Source organism: Micromesistius poutassou (assembly GCF_964030765.1).
Source record: "Micromesistius poutassou genome assembly, chromosome: 9".
NCBI lineage: Eukaryota > Metazoa > Chordata > Actinopteri > Gadiformes > Gadidae > Micromesistius > Micromesistius poutassou.
Window position 1 is genome coordinate 4,811,462 of NC_140279.1, and position 24,195 is coordinate 4,835,656.

The window sequence follows — 24,195 nt, forward strand, 5'->3', positions numbered from 1 at the left end:
ACGTAGTGACTTTGTGACGTGTGGTCAAAGATCCGAACTGCAATCAGAAATTAATTTTTGACTCGGGGAATAAATCACTTTCTTAATCATCAAATGAAAAAATAGTGGTGCGTGTCTTTTTTTGTATGTATGGAGGATAAAGAGATACATCTGTTTGCCAAATGGTATAAACACATAAATATAAACCAATTGAAAGTATTGCATCAGTTTACAAAGAATATCCGTGCCCATTTGTGGGAGGAACACGGCTCTCCAAGACATCATCAATGTTTCAATATCAAAGTTTAATATCTTTGACGATCTGTTTACTGACTTCTTACTTGTAGTTAGAACCATGGAGTTTCTTGAAGCACTAGCTGTAATATGCAAATATTTGATATGGATATCGTTTAAGGCCTGAAGGAAAGAAAATAAACTTGATGAGAGAGAGGTTCATCTATTTTCCTACAGTATCAATCTTTGACAGGTTTGGTTATGATACGTTGACTTTGAACCCGATTTTCTATTTGAGCTCGACAAAACGAAAAAAACGAATGACTGCCTTTGTAGAGGTTGAATTGTTTCTAATTAGTTCTGTGGAGGTGAGGGTACAAGCGCACGTCTCTACCAATATCTACCAGCCTATTTCTAAGTACCAGAATATAAGTGTCTCTCCACCTTTATTTCTAGGTGGAGGGTGAGCCATGGTAAATGAAGAGAACGCATGGTTGTAAAAAGACACTATTAGCCTTTAAGGGATCTGCCCTCTCATCTTCAGATTTATGTCTGCTGTCTGAACCAAGAGCAAAGACATGGCCTGATATTCACTGAATGCACAGCAGTGCAAAGCATGGCTATAACTGTACAGGTTTCAGTACTGGGGTTGTAGTACTAGGAGAGCATATAGAAACAGATTATATATATACCTTCATTATATTCAATGATGATTATCACAGTTCATTAAAATTCCCATTAGCTTAATTTATTTATTAAATTCATGAAAATCCTTTCAATGGCAAGTCTTTTTTTCCCTTTTTCTTTATTGAATTTATCGAGTTAATCAATTTCTGTTTAATGACACGTCAATAAAATATGTTGTAAATCATGATTCAAGTGCTTAGACATATGATAAGTGATGTATTTTTTCTCGTTAAATTCATCATTAACAAGAACATTAAATCACAAATTATGAATTGTTACTAATGTCAGTGTCTTTCATGCTAGCGGTTCAGCAGGCCTGGCATTTAAAGAGCGTGGGAAGAATGTGCCTGAGGTGGTCCATCTGTGCTTCCACATTAAAACAAAGTCCCACTCCTGCAAAGCTGTCCTAAGGAAGTTGCCATTCAAGGAGAGCCTAGCAACCCAAACGGCAAAAGCATTACACACCTGTGACACACATTCTGAAGAAGGCTGCCCAAAATACAAATGATACTGTGAAGCGCAGTGAATCTGGGACTGATTGAGCTTCAACTGCTCGTCTGTATCCCTCTAATTAAAGTCAATAGCTGGGTGTCCATGTTCTTGACATTCCATACCTATAATTTGTACCAATGTTAAGGTTACAATCACAACGGCATTGCCAGAGGTCTGGCAATACTGCTGTGATATTACACTGCCTTGTTTTCTAATTGACATTCTCAAAGGTAGCTGTCCCTCATCCCCCATACAATGGGTCAGCAACTGATGGATATGAAGCTTAACTTCTTCTTCACCTCCCCCGCGTGATTGTCCCCATCTGACAGGCTGTGGGCTGTCTGAGTGGCCCCCAGTCGCTTTATTGAACAATAACTGGTAATCCAGCTCATCGTCCGCAGGTTTTACATTTTTACAGACAGAGAGGCAGCATTGAAGAAGACCAAGGAAACCACGTGCAACGGACAATCCAACGTGTGTTTGCTCCACTGGAAATATTTTCACTCAGCTTATCCATGCTTTGATAGAAAGGAGTTTCAATGAAGGTTTATGCTTGTCAGATTGGCAAAAATAAGTAAGCAGATATCACGCAGGTTTTCCCTAGGAGCATGAATGACAAGACACAAATGGCGCTAGACTACTTGGAATAATCTGCACATGGCTGTTCATCCATTGAGACGTCAGTGATTCTGATTCAGGGGACAGCCGGAACAGCCACCATGAATGGTGGACTTCATTAAGCATTTGAGTGGCACTGTGTATCCGGACACTGTTGACGCAGACTCTAAAGTCCTCATTTAATCCGCCGTAAGCCATGTTCAACCACAATCACTGGGTGATTGGAATTAAATCAATATGAAAAATGCTTCAAACTAAAGTACAATTGCTTAAGACATGAACATTTGAGGACATCAGTCACACAAGCTAAATCGACCAACATCTCAAACCACAGAGTGACCTTTTGGCCTTCCATCATCGATTGCATGCCAAATGTCAATCAATGCTTGATCCCCCTCAACTCAAAAGTCTGCATAAGACAGTCAGTGAACCAGTACACATCACATCAAAACTGAAATGTTACAGTTTCTTAACCTTTGACATCAATCAATCAATCAATCAATCAACCAACCAACCAATCAATTACTGGCTACTACATGAAGACATTTTTATATTGTATTTATATTTTATACTGTATTCTACTCACAGCGAAATGGTCAAAGTGGTTAATGGGCCAGTATATAATCATGTTGTGATACAATACAGGGTGTTAAGTAAATCTGAAATCATGTATAATTCAGTGGCATCAGCTATTTGCAGACAATGTAATACATAACATTTAGGTTTTATACAACAAAAGGCTAATTGCAACTTGGTAAGTGATAACCTATAATATACTACAAGTAAAAGCCACATTTAATATACTGTGAGTTGACACAATTAGTAAATTGTCTTTAAAAAACAATCCCTGAGAATGTGTTGCTGTGCAGCGTTGAGGTAAAAATGCAGAAGTGCAGGTTGCGTCCCGTTTTGGTCTATCAAAATACTCAGTGAACAGCTGGCATCATCACATTGGTGCTGCAGTGAGCCGGCTTGGCTGAGATAACAATATTGCTTCTTTAATATATATAAAATATGGCTGATTATTTATTTTCAATTATTTTGATTTCACATTTCCCACTAATGTTTATTTAAATATCTATTGTTAACTCTGTGTGAGTCTTTGTTGAATTATAATGAATGAATCTAGCAGGCAAAATAAAGAATGTGGTGTAGAAAGTGGTGTCTAGGAAGGCCCACTATGCTTGTGATTTAAGCAGACCCCATGGCTGTGCATGATGACCTTATGTATTCACTTCATCTAAGTTTCAATGTATTCTGGAATGTGACAAGCAGTATCTGGCATTGTCGCTCTATGACTTTAGCAATAGTGCTAGTAGGAGCAGTAGTTGCAGTAGTAGTAGAAGCGAAAGTCGGAAATCTCAATGAAAAAATCTCGTAAATCTCGTAATGTATGTAATGTGCTATTTTTTCTCAGAATATACATAGCATTTTAAAAGAGAACTACATTCGTACATGCTTTTGAAAAGACCACACACACGCATGCGCGCACACACTTACAAGCAGAGCTGCGTTGTAATTCAAAGTGACAACTTGAAGCAATGAGTAGCTATGGTCAGTTTCAACTAGAACAGGCTCGGTGATCCAGCAAGTCTTGGGAAACCAAGAACCACCCAGCTTTCATCAGTAATGGGTGAGCTGCACACCTACCCAGTGCTAATTAAAAACATCGCTCTGCAAAGTCATATTTTTTTCATTTTGATTGATATTCATATAGACCAGTGTTTCCCAAAATTTTTTCTGGGGACCCATTTTTTTTATTACAAACCATCCTGACCCAATTCACAATAGGCCTTATCTATAAAATTGTGAGAAGAACAAATTTATGCAAATTTAGTCTCTATTTAACCTCCTGGTTTACTGCTCTGTTTTACATCAGTCTCTATATCTCCCCCTACACACTCACACACGTGGACAGACACAGACAAACTCACACGGCTCACTTAGACAGACCTTTATATGTGTGTCTATCAGTGTGTGCTAGTGTGTGTGTGTGTGTGTGTGTGTGTGTGTGTGTGTGTGTGTGTGTGTATGTGTCCATGATGCATGTGTGCTTATGTGTGGGCATGTGCGTGTGCATTATATACGTGTGTGCATGACGGATATGCATGCGTGTGTGTGTGTGTGTGTGTGTGTGTGTGTGTGTGTGTGTGTGTGTGTGTGTGTGTGTATGTGTGTGTGTGCGTGTGCGCGCGCGTCGGCGGGCCTAGGCCTCCTCGACGGCTTGCTGGTGTCATCACCGTTTCAGGCACCGGAGGGGTACTTGGCCTTGCCAGCTGTGCTGAGGATTGCAGGGATGCAAACGTAATTTACTATCATTTCATTGCCACTCATCAGTCCCAGCCTCGCAGGAGTGGGTGTGTGTGTGTGTGTGTGTGTGTGTGTGTGTGTGTGTGTGTGCCTGTGTCGGCGTGGGGGTGGTGGGGCGATGACAGGTGTCCACGGATACTTAACAAGGCTCCGCTTTGCTGCATTTTACAGCCCAGACACATGATACGAGGGATGGCATTTGAAAAAGGGACAGAAGGCCACTCTGAATGGGTATAATGAAATAGCATTTTCGGTCATAGGCGGACCCATCATTAAAGTGAAATCTGATGAGCTCTCTGGACGAATTCAGATGGCTGCCGTCGATACCCTGGGGAATATGCATTTCATGTTTATGGGTTCTCAAGTCTATTAAGGCTTTCTTCCCCCTGTTTGTCTCTGTTTAATTAAACACACAACTGTGTTTTTGGTCATCAAAACATAGTTCAAGTCCCAACTCCCTCACTGTCATGAACGAAAAATACTTTATTTTCTAGGTATAATTCCCACTGTGTCAGATTCCCGGTACTTCGGCAATTGCATAGCCGACATATACCATTACCTCTTTCCATCAGTTTGTATCCGCAAACAAAATTTGCTGTTAAAAAGCAATCCATATGACCAGTGCCAAAGGATTTCTTTGCAATAACAGGTGCTGGAACTGGAATAGGAAATTTGACAGCTTCTGCAACTACACTTACTATTTACCGGGGACAGATGTTGATAATTCTGGAGAGAAGTCTTGACAAACCATGTTGTTGAGTACACCGATGGCCGTGGTGCCCAGTAGTGCCTCATCCTAACATGCTTTTCATTATTTAGGTTCTTTCTTGTCATTTTAGTTATTTCTAAATATACGCTTTTAAACAGATAGCAGAACAGTGAATCACTTTGATAGATTAAAACTTACCAAACAGTGCATGAAAAATGAATGAATAAAGGCAGTGTCTATCAGTGATCTGTTGCTGAGGATGACCTGGGGGCAGCTCACCACCGATACAAACTCCCAGTCAATCTCTACTAAAGGATGCCTGACACTATCTGATGCCCAGGCCCATACTGCAGTAGGACATACAAGTCCAGGCTAAAGTCTCACATTTTCCACCCCTTGCAGCAGATAAACAAACAGAAACATTGCATTTTTAATGGAAGGAAAGCAGGAGGGCATGCATAATTCCTCCATCTAATGCTCTGTGCTTGCGGCCAGAATTGAGACACAAACCATATCCCGACGTGTCAAACCAAATTTGGGATATTATCATGAAATATTTACCGGTAACTAAATGATAGTAAAAGCCATGCAGAGGGTGCAGATGGTTCTTATCAAATCAGATATTGGATGTGCCAGTTTGAGAATTGGGTGGGAAAAAAAATTACTACTACGGCATTTACCTGAACTCCACTGATTACATCTCACACTGAAAGCCCAGGAGAGGGAAAGGTAATTTAATAAAAATAAATGTAGAACTTAATGAAGTCAGTGGTCCAGACAAAATGCTCATTCTGACGTGCTTCTGCAACTCATTACAACTTTGACAGTTAAACAAGCAGAAAGCCATGGCAAAGCTTATTTTGAAGATTGAAAAACTAAAGGTCACATATTGACGTAAGAAGTTTTGTTTGGTATTAATTAAAACCATAATTTTCCTTTTAATGTCAGCCTTTAATTTAATAAGCACTGTGTTACTCTAACTTTACGCTTACACTGTGCATTACATATTTTATAAAGTGAAAGTGCCAAAGGAATAGCCAAATATGTTTGATCATTTCGCATTGATGCATCAATAATGAACACTTTATGATAAACAGTATGAATGTGTCTCTACTATTACACAGATTCCCCATCATGATCTCTCTTCCATGCTGCACATGATAAGCTTTGTAAAGATTGTTCGCTTCTCAAAAAGGACTATGTTTGTTCCTGATGAAGGCTGTGAGTGTTCCAAGGGGCCTTTATTAATGAGACCTTTGTGTCCGCATCTAATGGGTTTCGGCGGGCCTACCTCTTCGTCTTTGCTCTGCTCAAAGGCAAACTCCACGGTGGGCACAGCCAATTGGTTGGCAAAGAAGCTCACGTCTCCTGGCAACTGCGAGGAGCTGACGTTGGGTCCGGGGCAGTTCCCACCACGCATGCAGCTCAGCAGCTGTCTCTGGGATCAGGGGGACCAGAGGGCACACATATTAGCGAAAACCAGACAACCAACATTTACATTTTTGGGTTATTAAACAACACACAAGTGGATGAAGCAGAGAGACAATGGCGGGAATGAGGGGCAGGTGGGAGATGACACTCTTCTCTCCCACTCTTGAACCCGTTTCCAGCGATGACAGTCATGTCGAGTTCCCCTTTTAGAGTCCAACCCCTTTCACGGCGGCGAGTGAAACACTTGGCTGCAGTTTATTTTTTCTTCCTTTCTGGCATTTCTCCTGGCGCCAGTGGCTAGGCCCTATGAGGCTCCCTCAACAGGGCATTCATTAGGAGCGGCTGCGGCTAGGCTGTTTGTGCAAAACCGCTTATCGATAGTCAATCTTTTAGCCACAGAGGCGGCCAGGAGGCAGGCGGCACTCAAGTACTTAGAGGCATTAGACCTGGACGCCCCTGGCCCGGCCGGCCGGACCACCACAGTGATTCCACTATTCTATACTTTAACTGAAATGAAATGAAACACAAACACAGTGGATGTAATGCATGCCATGCATAATACACAATGTGTTGTATTCAGCGATTACAACGATTACATCATTACTGTTAGGACCTAACCTCCTAACAAGAGGAGAGCAAAATAATACTGCAAAAATAAATATATACATATATATATATACCATGAAAAACTGAGGAAAAACTGAACTACCTTAAAGCTATTATTTAATTCACATATTTCTGACAAAAAAAAAGAAGAATCAGAAATACAAACAGCGTGAAAGAGATAATGACTTCATAGCGGGGGATCGTTGGCAGGAGAGAAGCACAATCGAGGTAGAGAAAACTAAAGAGGAAGTAGCAGGGAGAATAGGTAATTCCAGCCAGCACGTTGACGTAGTGAGGATCAATATTTTATTTCTTTGTATGCCATGATAAGGAGAGAGGGAATTCTTTCTTTGCTGTGGAACCTTTGCTCGCTGGGATTTACTGGCCAGTTTTGGAATGTAATACATAGTACCCTCAGGCCGGCGAATCTGCTCCCACAGTTAATACAATGCGATGGCTGACAAGGTTACGTAAGCCAAATGAGACACACACACATAATACCCACGTCGGTTCAAGTCCAAGTCGCATGTCAGCCGGGGCGATATCGCGGCATGAAGACATTCACATGCCACATTTGATGATGCTTTACAAAGGAATATGAGGTTAGTAAATGACGGTTAAAGTTGAAGGTGAAAGTGGGCTTATCAAGGGCTTTTCATTAAGGTATGAGGCTTTAATGTTGTTAGCAACAGCGAATGGTTTTGTGGCGTTGAATTTCAAATAGTAAGGGTAAAAGGAGGCGCAAAACATTGCAACCTTCTGGCCACAATACTGTTGATGCTCTTTCATTGAGCTTCTTCTTACATTCAACTACAAGCTGTCTTTGTATTTTCCCAGTTTGTTACATTTATTCTGAATACATAAAAAATTACCATGCTTCACCATTATTCATTAATATCATATATCAGTCTAGTCGTATTTAGAGCTATCAAAGAAGCATTGCATGGCCATATGCTTATATCCAAAACGACGATTTGCAGTTCAAGCAATGTCAACATCAGATAGTACATTATTAATCCCAGGCAGTCGTTTGGAACCTGCATGCAGTAGCACCTGCCACCATACAGAACTCTCCCTAACCCAACACTAATATGTTGGCTTACCGCTTACACCATGACATGTGGCCTTTGCTTCAACTCCCCACACAGCCTTGTGTCAGAGTGGATTCGCATAGTATGTGACTAACACGTGGTAAAAGAACAAGGAAAAATCATGACGACGACGGAAGCCCACTTTTACGCAACGTCGCCATCACACATGTCAAGAATGTTGACACAGTTACCACAGTAACACAGATGAGCTGTGTTAAAGAAGTAGGGACATGGAGGCAGTGGCACATGACAAAATAGTACTTTCCATACTCGCTCTATAGCGTTTGCTTCATAGTCAATAGTAAATTTGGTGTGGAGTTCACCGTTCACCGTCTCTCTCTCTCTCTCTCTCTCTCTCTCTCTCTCTCTCTCTCTCTCTCTCCTCTCTCTCTCTCTCTCTCTCTCTCTCTCTCATCTCTCTCTCTCTCTCTCTCTCTCTCTCTCTCTCTCTCCTCTCTCTCTCTCTCTCTCTCTCTCTCTCTCTCTCTCTCTGTTTAGCATGCCAACTGCAGAGCTCCATCCAGAACAGTGATGATGGTCCAGGGAGGTAGTTTTGGTTCTGGATCAATAATGTGTCAAGGTGGATGTGGTTTATTATTATCTGTGTGTAGGATTCTTGACTTCGGAAATTCATACAGTGCAAGTAAGTTGTCCAGTGTTTATGTGTTATCGTAGTATGTGTTGCAAATGCTTGTGTGTCGGTGTGTCCAACTGAACTGAATTGTCTCACACTCAAACGATTCAAACGATGGAAAATATTAAATCGGATGAGCAGCGTTTCCAACAGCTAAAGGCGAGGCTGTGCCTCACCTTTTCACAGCATGACCACAATGCGTGCGTCAGTTTATGTCACCTGCATTCAATTTGACAGAAAATATGCCAACAATAAGCCTTATATACTGTAATATAGACTAATATATTATACCGTTATTCATGTACTACATCAAAAAGTGAGAGCTCTCTTATGTCTGAACATGCACAGTGTTCACATTTGAACATGATAAACAAACCATAGATAAAGCCAATGTAGACACGTTAGACAGATTAACAATCATTAATAAATTGTGAATGATGCATTTCAGCATGCAGAAACCCATTCATTTTGGCCGAACATTGAAAAATGCAATACATAGTACCAAAGTGGAGAACTATTTTCACCAGCACAAGTTTGAATGCTGCTGATGACAGTTTGAATTTGAATTTTCAATTTTTTACGATAATTTTTGGTTCGGAAATGCTGCCCGACTTTATTGTTTTTTTTTCCTTATATTGCGTGTACTTTTAGACTTACGGTATACAATGTGCTCTACTTAGAAAATAAAATGATTGGATAGTGCCACCTCTATTACACAAAGGGGTTTAACAAACAATAAGGACATTTATTGGAAGAAAAACATAACACATCAAAATTCACTACTACATAGCTTGTTTTACTTTCTGCTTTTTTTTTTCTATTCAGAAATGTCTTCTTTTATCACCCAAAACCTTTCAAGGACAAGTTGTTTGTAAGTTTAGAGACACAAATAAAGACATTTTAAAGGAGAATACTTTTGTTAAACTTTTTTTCTTGTTTTCTTAAGTTTTGTAGCAATCCAGAGAGAAACTATTTTTTATATATATTTTTCACCTATATATTTGAAAGTCTACCAAAACTTTGAAATATTTCCTATACAAGGAGTGTCCATTGACTCACTCTGGTGGTGAGCACCATTAGAAGCCAAACTGACAATAATTGAGAAGAAGAAGAAGGTAAAATGTAATAACATTACATACATTACATAATTATAATAATCTAACACACATTCAAACCTTTTCTGTTCCCTTAGACATCATGCCAAAAGAGTTGACCATGTGATGGATTTGCGGAGTTACTACTTCTGTGCGTTTCCGTTAAAGTCTACCGACGGGTAGATCCTTAGTGTTTTGTCTTTGAATAAAATCGAAATATGTCCTTTAACCTCATATTGAGTCCACTACTTATGTCCATATAATTTAATAAACGCCACCTTTCTCCAATGATGTTACAAAGTGGTGCCGTCCACATCCACTATGCTGCATCTATGGATGCTAACCGCTTTTGAATGCTAATCCTGTTCGTGTCTGAGGATACGATACAAAGCAACGGCATGTAAGTCTTATTATGTAAGAAAAAAGTTTAACTATGCACTCGCACAGCTCCGAATTTAATTGCATATACAGCACGCCATTCAGAATACTAATTAATAGTCCTAACGAGGTATGGGTTTCGCTGTTGTGGGGGTCAAGTGACTCCAGGAGGCTGTGAAATAACAACATGATGCGATAATTACACCCGAGAGCCGAGGTGGTGTTTTTACATCATTCCCATTCAGGATATGTGCCATGTTAGCAATAAGCACCGCAAACACTGTGTGTGTGTGTGTGTGTGTGTGTGTGTGTGTGTGTGTGAGTGTGCACTCACGTTCCTACAATGTTTAATCAATGGGTTTGTAATGAAGTATGTTAATCATGATGAATTCCTTGTTTCAAAAAGTTGGACACAGCTTGATGTATGACAGCTTGGAAATTAGTTTTTTGGGGTGGGGGAGTTTGTTTTGGGCCTTTGTTTGCACACGTGTGGCCTTGGTGGAGAATGCATATGTGTGTGTGTTTTTTGTGTGTGTGTTGGTATGTGTGTGTGTGTGTGTGTGTGTGTGTGTGTGTGTGTGTGTGTGTGTGTGTGTTAATCAAGGTGTGTGTGTGAATGACTGTCATTGTGGACGGCAAATGAAAACATAATTTTGTTTGTGTCTGCATGTGAAGAGTTGTCTCTGTACGTGTTCACATTTGGTGTGGGAGAGACCATTTGTGTATTTGAATTTCTGTGTGGATGTGTGTATGAGGTTTGTGTAATCAGGGCTGTCGTGGAGGCTAAACACACCATTGTTGACGCACCTCCTACATTTCAGAAATAGCGTTTATCCACCTCTAAATAGCGTTTCAGCACTTCTTAAGAGCATTTACGCAACTTAAATTGTCAGAGTTGTTATTTTACCAGTGCAAGCCGTAGTATATTCAAAATTGTGCTGCATTATCAGTATTAAGGGTATCTGTGACACGGTATCTTGGGCTTGCGACAGAGTCGTAGAATGGTGCTCGCTCTTGCTAGCCAGCTCTATCTGTCAAGGGTTGACTAGCATGTCTGGATTCTTATCAAATGGATATATATATATATATAATATTTTATATATAAAAAAGCAAGCCTCATCCTGCCGATGCCAGCAAAAGATCCTTGCCTCAAAGTGAGCGCAAAAAACAAAACAAGTCAAGTTAGAATCACTCTAAAATTCTTTCAAATACTAATAAAGTTATACTTGACAAGATACTGGGTGCTGAAGCCCAATTTTCTTCATTTTAAACTTTGAGGAACAGAGGGGGGATAGACAGAGGAGCAACATAGGGGGGAGAGACGGAGAGACAAGGAACAGATCGGGTAGGAATAGAGTGGAGGAAAAGAGGGGGGAAGAGAGAGAGAGAGAGAGAGAGAGAGAGAGAGAGAGAGAGAGAGAGAGACAGAGAGAGACAGAGAGGAGAGACAGAGAGGAGAGACAGAGAGAGGAGAGACAGAGAGGAGAGACAGAGAGGATGGACAGAGAGATGAAGAACAGAGAGAGGGGAGACAGACAGAGCGTAAGAGAAAGACAGAGAAGATGGATGGAGAGGAGACAGAGTGAGAGAGAGACAGATAGAGACAGAGAGAGAGACAGAGAGAGGAGAGACAGAGAGAGAGAGAGAGAGACAGAGAGGAGAGACAGCAAGACAGAGTGAGAGAGAGAGAGAGAGAGAACAGAGAGAGGACAAATGGTGAGCAGATGCCACCCACTCCTCACAATGTGTAAACTGCTGCTGCTCCTACAGTTTTTATACTGTATAGACATATGTTACATCAAAATGTTCAGCTTATTCTACTGTCACTCACATTTAAAGGTCCGATGGCATGACATTTTCACTTTATGAGGTTTTCTAACATTAATATGAGTTCCCCTAGCCTGCTTATGGTCCCCCAGTAGCTAAAAATTGCGTTATCTTGCTCCGCCTTTGAAAAAATGAACTGGAAAAATGGATTTGGGATCTGGCCCCATATGTCGTCATATGGGGCCAGGTTACCTCCCCTTTCTCTCCTTGGCCCGCCCTGAGACAATGAGCTAGGACCGTGCAAGCGCCACGTGTGTGTGTGAATACACACACTGTAACGCAAGTGTTCTTTGTTATTTGGATAACCATTCTGCTGTTGGTGTTATGGGGCATAACACGCAACACAACAACTTGCATAAAGCTCCCATTTGGTGAAAAGACTAGACTGCGTCGGGTTCTCTGAGGTCTCTGGTATTTCCACAACGAGATTAGAAGTGCAGGTTATCTCGGCCATGGTTGAGAAGGAATTGGGAACCGCGACTGGGGGGAGAAAGGGATTGTTACCCAGGGTTGTCCGCCGGAGCCCCGCTGCTCGCTGAACGCTGCCTGTTGCCTGGGGTTGTCTCCCGCCGGAGCCCCACTGCCGCGGCAGTGGGCAGCAGAAGAACCAGAGGCGTCTGAGACCCAGACGCAGTCGTTTGAGATTCATAATATCATCCGGAGGCACAAACAGCTTTTGACCATGATAATATATATTATATTATATAGATACCTAAATATAATATGATATTATTTAGATATAAAGCTCCAGGACTCCCGCCGGAGCACCCAGAGTGTTCAGTGCTCCACTGTAAACACTAGCGCATGGTACCGTGGCCGCAAGCTGCTCAGGGCCACACCCCCACCCTCCACCTTGACCCGCCTCTAAAAACGGCACGTTTGTGGAGAGCTCATTGTTGGACTGTCCAACAATGAGTCTTCAAATACTGTATTAGGGGCCCACTAACACCTATATATAAGCATCCATAAAGTAGCATGCCATGGGAACTTTAAACATCTAAGTGATGTGATCCGTAGTCTTTAAGCCTTAGCATTTGTTTGAGAATCATTCTCCCATATTGCGGGATGTTATATGCAAGCAATCAGAGCAATTTATAATTTCTTTCCACCGATAAAACAAGATGTATTTAATATGTTAGATAATAACTCCTCATACCATCTTTCTATGCAGTAATTAATCATGTAATAGATGAGTGCGTTTTAAATATGACCTTCCATTTGTTTGGCCCAATGAAAGAGAGAGATAGGAAGCCACATTTATGAAAGTGACATTGATTTATACCACCCAAGAGCAATTATGTATATTTGCAAGGCCACAGGTCATCTTCAATCTGTGATTAATTCATTAAAGGGACCTTCTATAAAAAAAAACAAAAAAAAAAACATGCCAACGGATGTCCACTGTTTGGATCATGTGGTATTAAACAGAAAGGCACTCTCTCTGCCCAAAGACCTGCGACCTGGAGCCGGAGGATCCGTCTTAGGCCAGCTCTAAGTACAGGACTCGTCCTTGTATGCACATGTGTTTTACTCATAGCTGATTGAGTGTGAACCCCCTTCTTTTAAAAGTGGTTCACACTCATGCATTTTAAACAGTACTTGATGGTGACCTTCTTGTTGGCACTTTTGTGGAAAAAGCAATCACTTTTTGCACTAGGCTAGGTCCTCGATCGTGGGCTCGCTAGTGCTGGTTAGGATGGGGATCCACACAACGTGTGCAATGTGAGAGGTGGCACTGGAGAGCTCAAACACCTGCTTAGGGTGTTCAAGCCCTTTCATATGAGTGGTGGACACATGGCTCCTCAACTAATTGGAAAACAATCGGCCATGGTTCTCACAAAAACCATTACAACTCTGACCGTTTTGGTGCTGAATGGAATCTACATGGAAATACCATCAGCTTGCCATGATGTAGGTCAACATGGGAGACAAGACAATGTGGATGAGATAATGAGAGATATTTTTTTGATTTGATTGACACTTTATTTACATCATTTTAGTTTTTACGTATGTTTAGAAAAAATATCTTATCCAATAAAAACTTGTGCACACACCAACTCTTCATCAACAACTGAACAGACAATGTCATTAAAACACCAGCACTGTTTAAAAGCAAAAAACAAATCTCCAATGTGTTTATAAAAGCTAAAATCTTGCCAGTCTCGCTCTAATATTGACCAGCCACACTGCCTTTGCCTCCTGCCCTTCCCTGTTCTCCACAGTTTTTTCTGCTAATGTAAATAGACCATCTTTGCCTCACCTGAAAGGAAATTAAGGAGCTAAAATTTTTATTTTTTCTCTTTTTTGTAGGCAGCTCCAATGATAAAAACCCTCTCAGTAAAAACCACATCAAAAAAACTAAAAACCAATGTTAAAAGAGAGAAGAAGCTTGTGAGCCTCTTGCACTCTGTAAAAACATGATAAATAGTCTCTCGAAGGCAACAAAATGGACAGGTGTTAAGAACAGAAGGATTAGGAACAGAAATAAAAGCATTGGAGGCTATAGCACCATGAAGAATTCTCAACTGGAGGTCGGGAGTCCGTTTTTTTAGGGGAGGTTTGTATAAAATCCTCCACTGTGGGCCAGAATGTACATGGAGATACCATCAGCCTGCCATGAGGTAGGTCAACATGGGAGACAAGACAATGTGGACAAGATAATGAGAGAGAGAGAGAGAGAGAGAGAGAGAGAGATACAAGATATGGTCTATATGGATATACACAGATTGAGAGAGACAGAGAGAGAGAGAGAGAAAGAGAGAGAGAGACACAGTTACACATAGAGAGGGAGAGAGAGAAAAATACAAGATATGGTATATATGGATATACAGAGAGTGAGATAGATAGATAGATAGATAGATAGATAGATAGATAGATAGATAGATAGATAGATAGAGAGAAAGAGAGAGAGAGAGAGCGAGCGAGCGAGATACACACACATTTACATAGAGAGAGAGAGACAGAGAGAGAGAGCGAGCAAGAGAGACACACACACACATTTACAGAGAGAGAGAAAAATACAAGATATGGTATATATGGATATACAGAGAGAGAGAGTGAGAGAGTGAACCCCACACCAAATTAAAGATTGATGATCACTATGGGGTTACGGCGCGGTGTGCATCTGCAGAAAGTAAGTATGAATGATGGATGACGGACTGGGCGCTCTGCTCACACTGAAATAATTAACACCTGTCATACGCCACAGTGGTCAGCAGAGGACTTCCCCCTGGGGAACCGCCACACCGGCATGCAGATCCTCATTTCCTGGCAAGCAACATTTTTGTTGTTTCAGGATGACTTCATTGTCAGCTCGGAAAAACACCTTTCTGCATGTCTAAGGATAATGGTTACAGTTTTGTTTTGCTTGATACTCGACTCTTTTCCTTCCTAGGGGACTTTCCTACCGCAGGACACACACACACACACACACTGCCTCACATTATTAACCTGTATGGACACGTTTACCTATACACTACTGCATGTAGTCCCAGTGGAGTTGCAGAATCTCAGAAACATTAAGGTATGTAGCCCAGTGGGAACTGATGCCTATTCCAAAGGTCAATGGAAAGAGAGAGAGAGAGAGAGAGAGAGAGAGAGAGAGAGAGAGAGAGACACACACACACACACACACACAGGTACACAAAAAGAGAGCGAGAGATACACACACATAAGTACACAAAGAGAGAGAGAGAGAGAGAGAGAGAGAGCGAGAGAGAGAGAGAGAGAGAGAGAGACACACACACACACACACACACACACACACACAAAAAATAAAGTGAGGACAGCGAGGCAGTGAATCACACCCAGCCAGATCCTATTTCCGGCCGACAATGTCCAAATCCATTTTGTTTTAAAGGAGGCAGCCGTTAGCAGGCGTCCTCCCACATACACACGCCACTAAAGGGACCCACAGACACACATCCTGTGAAACAGGGCCCAATTAAAGGACAGGTCTGTCTGTTTGTTGCGCATTGTTCTCTGGATGAATCACACCACATCCTGTTGTTCACACTCTCTCCCCCGCCACCCCTCTCTCTCTCTCTCTCTCTCTCTCTCTCTCTCTCTCTCTCTCTCTCTCTCTCTCTCTCTCTCTCTCTCTCTCTCTCTCTCTCTCTCTCTCTCTCTCTCTCTCGCCCAACTCTTTTCTTTCATTCGTTCACTGTGACCCCATCCCCTCCACGCACAGACACAAACACAAACACACACACACACAAATTATTTGTGTTTGCATTATAATTGGTTCCCAAGCACCCGATTCTTTTTTTTTTCTCTCTTTCTTTTGCGTCTCCAACTCTGAAGTCAACAACAAGTAGAGCTGCCGCGCTGCCAAGTAAGATAAGTAGGAGGGCATTACCGGTCCCCCCCGCAAAAAACACCAACACGGCCCCAAACATGATTAATGACACACTTAAGCCCCCGCCGTCTCCTAAATACCTGCGGGGTGGGGCGCGATGGATGAAGGTGGGGGTTATTCTTGCTAATGCATTGACTCTGGACCACGGCCAGCTCTCTGGTAAGTCCTTTCTGATATCAGCACTTTACACCGATAATGAAGCAGCTTTACGGCCCTTAGACCTAAAGGTGGGATGCCGCACTGGCACCTGATGTTGAATCTACTAGACCCGCACTGCATGAATTAAGATCCACCTGAGGATAAAATAAATAAAGCAATGTTCGGTTTATGATGGTTGAGAGACGGACGAAGAACGCTGCACATTCAGGAATATACAAGCCATGGTGCACAGCAGAGACTCTGCAGACGGAGAGGATAAGAACTGTGGTCCCCAGCAGCCACCAGCACAACGCTGGGTCTCCCCTACTAGGGGCCTCCCTCACCTACTGGGCCTTCCTCACCTCAGTGGCTGGCCTCACCTCCTGGTTCTCCCCTAAGTCCTGGGTCTCCCTCACCCCCTGGGCCTGCCTCACCTCCTGGTTCCCCCCTACCTCAGGGTCCTGCCTCACCTCCTGGTTCCCCCCTACCTCAGGGTCCTGTCTCACCTCCTGGTTCCCCCCTACCTCAGGGTCCTGTCTCACCTCCTGGTTCTCCTCTACTTCATGGGTCTCCCCTACCTTATGGGTCTCCCTCACCCCCTGGGCCTGCCTCACCTCAGTGGCTGGCCTCACCTTCCTGGGTCTCCCTCACCTCAGGGGCCTGTCTCACCTCCTGCGTCTCATCTACTTCATGGGTCTCATTCACATCCTGGGCCTGTCTCACCCCCTGGGCCCAGCCTAGCTCAGGGGCCTGTCGCACCTCCTTGGCCTCCCTCCATGGGCTTTCATGGATGGAGGTACAATATTGCTCATGCTAATCATGACAGAAACCCTTTCAGGGGGAAATAGTCTGTGAAGAGCTGTGCCATAGAGACTGTAGAAGTCTACCCAAAGGATATTACACAAGATAGAGGTTCCTTAGTTAGAGGTTCCTTTCCTCTTAAGAGAAAAAACAATGTGGGAGTGAGAAAGTACATACTGTTCATTCAGATGGACTTTTTGTGTGGTAGGCAGATTGAATAGAGGTATACGGTACGACATTGTTATGATTGTAGGTATTATGTGCTTTATATACACATACATACAGTGCAGCTGCTCAGTGGACAGGATATGGTAAACAAAGCAAATGTGTGTTATGTGCAGACAATCCTTTTATATAAGAGAACCAAAACACCATAATACTACTGTATTACTACTCTGTATAGTGGCTGACGATGACTGACTCATTTGGCAGAGGATGTGGACAAATGCAATGCATTAATAGGGTGGTTACCATGGCAACTATGAGCAGGTTCAAAGGTTCGGCAGCTAGATCCTCACAACAGACGGTGTTCCTGATGAAATATAGCGATGAGCTAAAACAATTACTATACCTCTAGCTAAGCCTTGTGCATTAAAATGTTTTGCTAAAAATAGTTTATTGACCACAAAAAGAGGAAAAGCACTTACTTGGTCGTGATATTAGATGAAGTAGTATCAGTGGTTTGGTAAAGACAGAAAGACAGTGGTCATGGTCAAGTCATTTAATAATGTAGTAATAGTACTATAGTAGCAGTATTCAATTCTAAATGTCCGAGGTGATTTCTGATCTAGTATTTGTCTCTATAGTTCTACTAGAGTGTGTACTTACTCTCTATATTTCAGAGGTGAGTTCTGATCTTACTATTCGTCTCTATAGTACTACTAGAGTGTGTTCTCGCTCTCTGTACGTCAGAGGTGAGTTCTGATCCAAGTAGTAGTCTCTTTAGTACTGCTAGAGTGGGTACTTACTCTCTGGATGTCCGAGGTGAGTTCTGATCCTAGTATTCATCTCTATAGTACTGCTAGAGTGTGTACTTACTCTCTGGATGTCCGAGGTGAGTTCTGATCCTAGTATTCATCTCTATAGTACTGCTAGAGTGTGTACTTACTCTCTGGATGTCCGAGGTGAGTTCTGATCCTAGTATTCATCTCTATAGTACTGCTAGAGTGTGTACTTACTCTCTGGATGTCCGAGGTGAGCTGCAGCAGAGCAGGGGAGGCCGTGGCCCTCAGCCTCTCTGTCCCTCTGACTGGAGAGTTCAGGCTCACGTAGGATACCGCACTGCTCTGTAGGACCACCCTGTGCTCCTAGAAGGGGACACGCGCACACGCACACACACACACACGCACCACAAGTGTTTGTGTTTAATTATCCTCACGAATAAACAGACCCCATTGTCGCAGACACTTTACATGCATCTCAAGGAAGCGGATGTTATAGGGTTACAGGTCAAATATATACAGGTGAATAAATATAGGTAAAGTTGTATAACTATAGTGGCGAGATGCTTTTTTTGTAGTCTTCAAATCCAGATACATCACAGCTCGCAACGCCTCGGCGGGAGACAAAGACGCGTGATTCACCTTTTAGACACAATGCCAGTAGTCTGTTAATTAGTGCTCAATTACTGTTATTTGATTGGCCACCAATCTTCCACTGTATAGCCTAGTTAATGGGTGCTTAATAATTTTACGATCCAGCTGAACGACGCAGGTGGTAAAACTGCAGTCGGTTTTAATGTGTGCGCTACGCACACTGAAGTAATGCAACGTGCTTCTGGGTGATGGGAAGGGCGGCCTCATTGCTTTGTTTTTCCACCATGTTGTTACGCTGCGGAACAAGATTGCCTTAAGAACAACACATTAGAATTAGTGCAAATGAACGGGATTGGTCTCAGTGTGTGGTTGGTTCATGAACACTTCCCTGAACAGGCTAACAAGCTAACAAGGCTAACAAGCTTGTTGGTGAATAAATCTTTCTCTGGTTTGGAATCACAGTTGAGTCCTTAACAGTTTTTTCTCATCTGATCTTTGGTATGATGATTGGTTGGTTGGAACTCCCACTCCAACAATGGCAACAGGATAGCCTGGTTGAATTGCAGTGAGCTATGTCAATCTCTGACAATTACCACCAACTATCTCTGTGAAGCATTGGCCATGGTTTACATCATCCTGGTGTTCGGAATCTGGCTGGACAATAATTAACAAAACTCCCCATTGTTAACAAAACTCCAGCCGATAACTATTTGATGGTGTTTTTTTCTTGCTGAAAAGAAAGAATACAATCATGAATCAATTCCCTGTGAATCTTGTGGAAGGTAAAGCAAACACATCTTTTCATCTGAGAAGAAGAATCCATCCTCTTCAATCAGTACGTTTACATGCACAGCTTAATTCGATTAAAGCCATAGCTCGTATATGCTCCTCAATTGGACAACTGCAATTGTCTGCGTATACATGGCGGTGAGTAAATCGATTAATTGGCCGAAGCGCGCCATGCCCCGGTACGATAGGTGGCGCTGTGCTCATTTCAACTAGTGGTAATAGAGCCACCGGTTGACCTCTTTACGTCACCAGCAACAACAAACCCGGCATTCGAGAAAGATGTTCTCAGTAGGCAGCTGTCAGCTCACTTCGGGTCCATATAATTTCTCCGACTCTCCATTGTTCCGACCTCTCGGTCGTATGTGCCGGCGGACGAGTCCGCATATGACCGAGAGGTCGGAACAATGGATCGTCTGAGAAATGATATGGACCCGAAGTGAACTGACAGCAGTCTGCTGAAACATCGCTTTCTCCTCCATGTCGCGTTTCAATCTGGACTTCACAGAGTCAAAGCCAAAGTTAATTTCCCCCAATTCCTTTTCCCCATGGGCGAGATAAACCCGACTAGGAGTCTTTACTTGTTGTGGAAGTACCAGAGAGTTGGAGAACCCGACGCAGTCTGTAAGGTTCATAATATCAGAGAATACCCCCGTCAGTTCGGCCGCGGCGCAATGAATGAAAGATCGTAGTTATTTTACAACGTCGTTGATGAGCAACATTTAGAAAAACATGGACTTTTAATTCAGCCGCGTAGTGTGTAGTGAATGCATGTTGACCGCAGACAGCACAGAGCTAGAACGGGCAGAACATATCGCAATCATCTTAAATGTTGTATGCAGCGATGCAGCATATATTCCGTTGCATCCACAACATCCGCATCGATCGATGAATCAATGAGTCCGGTTGTGTCTGTGCAAACGTGTACTGTAAAGTTAGTGAAACTAAGAATAAAGTACCCAGCCTGTCAAGAATCGGTGGCCGCTTCATTCCGACCATTTTCAAACCTATAAGCAGAGCCACTGCCGGTCAAAGTGAAGTGAGTGTGTGTTACCCCCGAGAGAACATCGGCCCTGGAGGGAACGTCTCCCCAGTGCTCCTCGACTACGGTCTGGGAGCCGACAGCAGGAAAGGTGTAACATAAAAATAAAATTAAACATTTTTTATGTACGCGTGCAGCTGTGAACTCATGTATTGTAATTTATTGTATGATGTGTACTTTGAGGGTTACAATAAGACCTATCATTTAGCGTTCACCACAAATGACTGAAAAGCAGTGCCACATTTAAATATGCTTTAAACCATTCAGCGAACAAAAGTCAATAGGGTGATCGTAGGCTATCGTATAGGGTGCCACTCAATGACATGCAAACATAGACCGAAGTGTCATCAACACGCCCACTCAACTGGTCTGGAATGCCGACATTCTACTGCTCATTCACATATAAGGTAATTAACATTTCCGCCGGCTAAAATACTACCTGAGGGGTAGTCTTTTTTCAGGAGGTCCAACGTCAGGATATGTCATTTACATATAAGGCCCGTCGGGAGAATAGTGGGAGAATAGACGGTTGTATGTCCATATGTGAAAGCAGCTACAATGACAGGTTATTGCCACCTGACATCGCTGGACCAATTTCAGTCTGGAACCTCTCAATTCATTTTTGACTTCCAATGGCTATTATCAAGAGGGGAGCAGACCAAAATGCCCCTGAATACAATTAGATAGACAGCGCATCGAACTGTTTGACACATCAGTGGCAGCCATCTTGGCTGTTGAAAGTGCTGAATTGGCAATATTTTGGCTCTTTGGTCCCTTTGATCCAAATTGTGGTCCACAGGGCCTGCTCAGCATTGGTATACATGCCCAGAGCATTGAAGGCTGCCTGTTCAATCATATCTTAGATATTGTAGATCAGCCATATGGAAGCATCTGCATTCTTTGTTTCTCTTTTAATTAGTCACTGTCTACACAACGGCGCAACATGAGCAGCTTTGAACTGTAGCACAAAAGCTACAAAGGCAACAAACCACAAGCTCAGTTAGACAATCCCAGTGGGTAAGAATTTAATTAACCTAACCTCTTATGCTTAGGTTAATTATGCTAGATCTAAACACCCTTTTTTTGTCAGTATTGCAACAAAGTTTATAGTATTTCATCTTTAACATGAGTAGTATCTTAATTATGGATATGATCAGAGGTAATAATGTTGTCATTAAAGGCACTATATAAAAGTTGTGTTATGCATTAAGTTGTATTACTGCAGTTGACAACCAAACAAAAAATTATATTTATGGTATGTAAGATTAATCAAATTTGTTTTATAAAATAAACATTACAATTTGAATTATTTTGTTATTTATTTCCCATATTGTTCCGTTTTCTCCCCACGGAAAGGGCAACCCGGTGTACAAAGGATACTACTCAGTAATTCCACTTTTGTTTGTTTATTTATCTTCAAAAGGGAAGCAGTCAGTCAGTCAGTCAGTCAGGTAATAAACCAAGTGGCTGCATACCGGGTTGAAACTAAGTACAAAATCAAACTAATCTTGCGCTTCCTTTTCACGGGGTAAACACCGGTCACGTAGACCCACAGCGCACCCCTCTCTTAAAGAGGGACTACACTATTGGGCTGCTGAGTTTAACGTAAACATTTGATTGAAACATGTAAATAAGAAATAACAAAACTACACAAATGACATAACTCCACAGAAAACACAACACCTCCCACTTAAGTTTCTGATCTTATGATTCAGGGAACTTATCAAAATCACTCAAAGACCCCTCTTAGTGACACTTTTTTTTTTTTTCACAATGTCCACGTGTAAGTGTAAGTGTCCAAGTCTATCACATCCCTTTGGCAGGTGTGTGTATTTATTTAAAATTGTTACAAATTTAAAACAATCTTATACTCTTTTTTTCAAATGAAATCAGATAATCAAACACCAAACTCTACAGCCCACCTTGGCTCTGACATTTTTTTTTTTATTGAATTGTATTGACTCTGCCCCAACAGTATATATATATATATATATATATATATATATATATATATATATATAATTTACAGAGAAACAAGAGAAACGACGCCTTTTCAGGAGATACATTTGAGCAAAGCCAACAGACACATAGACACATGTTGGTGTCTATGTGTCCTGACTCACACTCAAGTGTGAGTCAGGTCCTTCCAGACACGTGGTTAATGGACCACCCTCGTGTAGAGCTACCATAGCCATAAGAGCCACTCAAAGTGCTTTACATTTGTATGCCACACACACACACACACACACACACACACACACACACACACACACACACACACACACACACACACACACACACACACACACACACACACACACACACACACACACGCCAGCTGCTCAGCTCAGGACACTTCATTACTTGAACCAGAAGGCCCATTCGATTTCCGCGAAGATGCACGTAGCTCTTCAGGCTGTGTAGTGCTTAAGGTTACCAAACGTTTTAGGTAGGTTTGGTGAGCTATCTCCCTAAATTCCAAGCGTCTGGTAGGCTACAGTCTTTATCAGGGGCAACACCATAAAGATTTGGATTCAATCAACAGTTAAAGCTACAAGCAATTATTCAGGGACTTCATTCACCACTCAAAAATAGAATATCCTCACCTGACCCCATTGAAGGGACCCGATGTGACCCAGGGCGGAGCCCCCCCAGGAGCAAAACACGGTGGTCCTGTCCGGTGCCCAGCCACCTTTGGTCTGCTCCATCATCGTGGAGATGAGTTGTGTCATAATGGCTGAGGCCCCGCCCCCCTGACTGCTGTCATGATGGCTGCCGACCAGCACATGGCGATCTGGAAAAAGCGGGAAAATGGACTGTATAAAATATACATACTATGATAGCTCTCTCTCCCCCACTCTCTCTCTCTCTCTCAAAGCTTGACTTGGCTTAGGGCTGTTTAACATTAATTAGCGTGTAGCCTGTACTTTATCACTGACAGGAGGTAATAAAAAAACGAAAACACTCGTATTGGAAATGATTATAAGCTCATTTCGGTGACTTAATAATTGCCTGTACATTTCTCAAAGTAAATGATGCATGTAATAAAAACACGATCATGGATCTAGAAACGCTATTGTTACCGCTACACTGAATTACTGACAAATTAACCTCATAATTATAACCATGTATAAATAACTTCAGTAAGTCAGTACACAGGTCGGCTCATTTTTCATTTCCACAAACATTCAACAGTTGCAATTGCATATCACTGACTCCACAGTTCATTGGTTTAACTTGTATTTTGTGCCTATGTTGCATAAATGTGAGTCGGTTATTTCCAAACAACTTCTGGGTAAATATTAGCAATAAAGGGTATAAGCAAAGAGAGGGACATTGAAAAACCTAGGGCTGGGGCTAAGGTTTTTGATTTATTACAGCAGGAAGGCGTTCCCTCCTGTGTAAATTAACTGGAAGATACTAGTGTTTGATGGAGTAACTGCTGC

The 24,195-nt window shown here is 42.2% G+C and overlaps 1 protein-coding gene across 1 annotated transcript in view; it reads right to left on the bottom strand.

Moving 5' to 3' along the window:
• The window catches only part of naaladl2 (N-acetylated alpha-linked acidic dipeptidase like 2), a gene marked incomplete at its 5' end in the record, with an annotated part of 152,218 nt that overhangs the window by 47,894 nt on the left and 80,129 nt on the right, over nucleotides 1-24,195 (bottom strand). Inside the window, 3 exons of the mRNA XM_084473538.1 lie at nucleotides 6,321-6,467; nucleotides 18,565-18,693; nucleotides 23,356-23,543. Coding sequence (XP_084329664.1) covers nucleotides 6,321-6,467; nucleotides 18,565-18,693; nucleotides 23,356-23,543 — 464 coding nt within the window. The remainder of the gene's footprint in view (nucleotides 1-6,320; nucleotides 6,468-18,564; nucleotides 18,694-23,355; nucleotides 23,544-24,195) is intronic.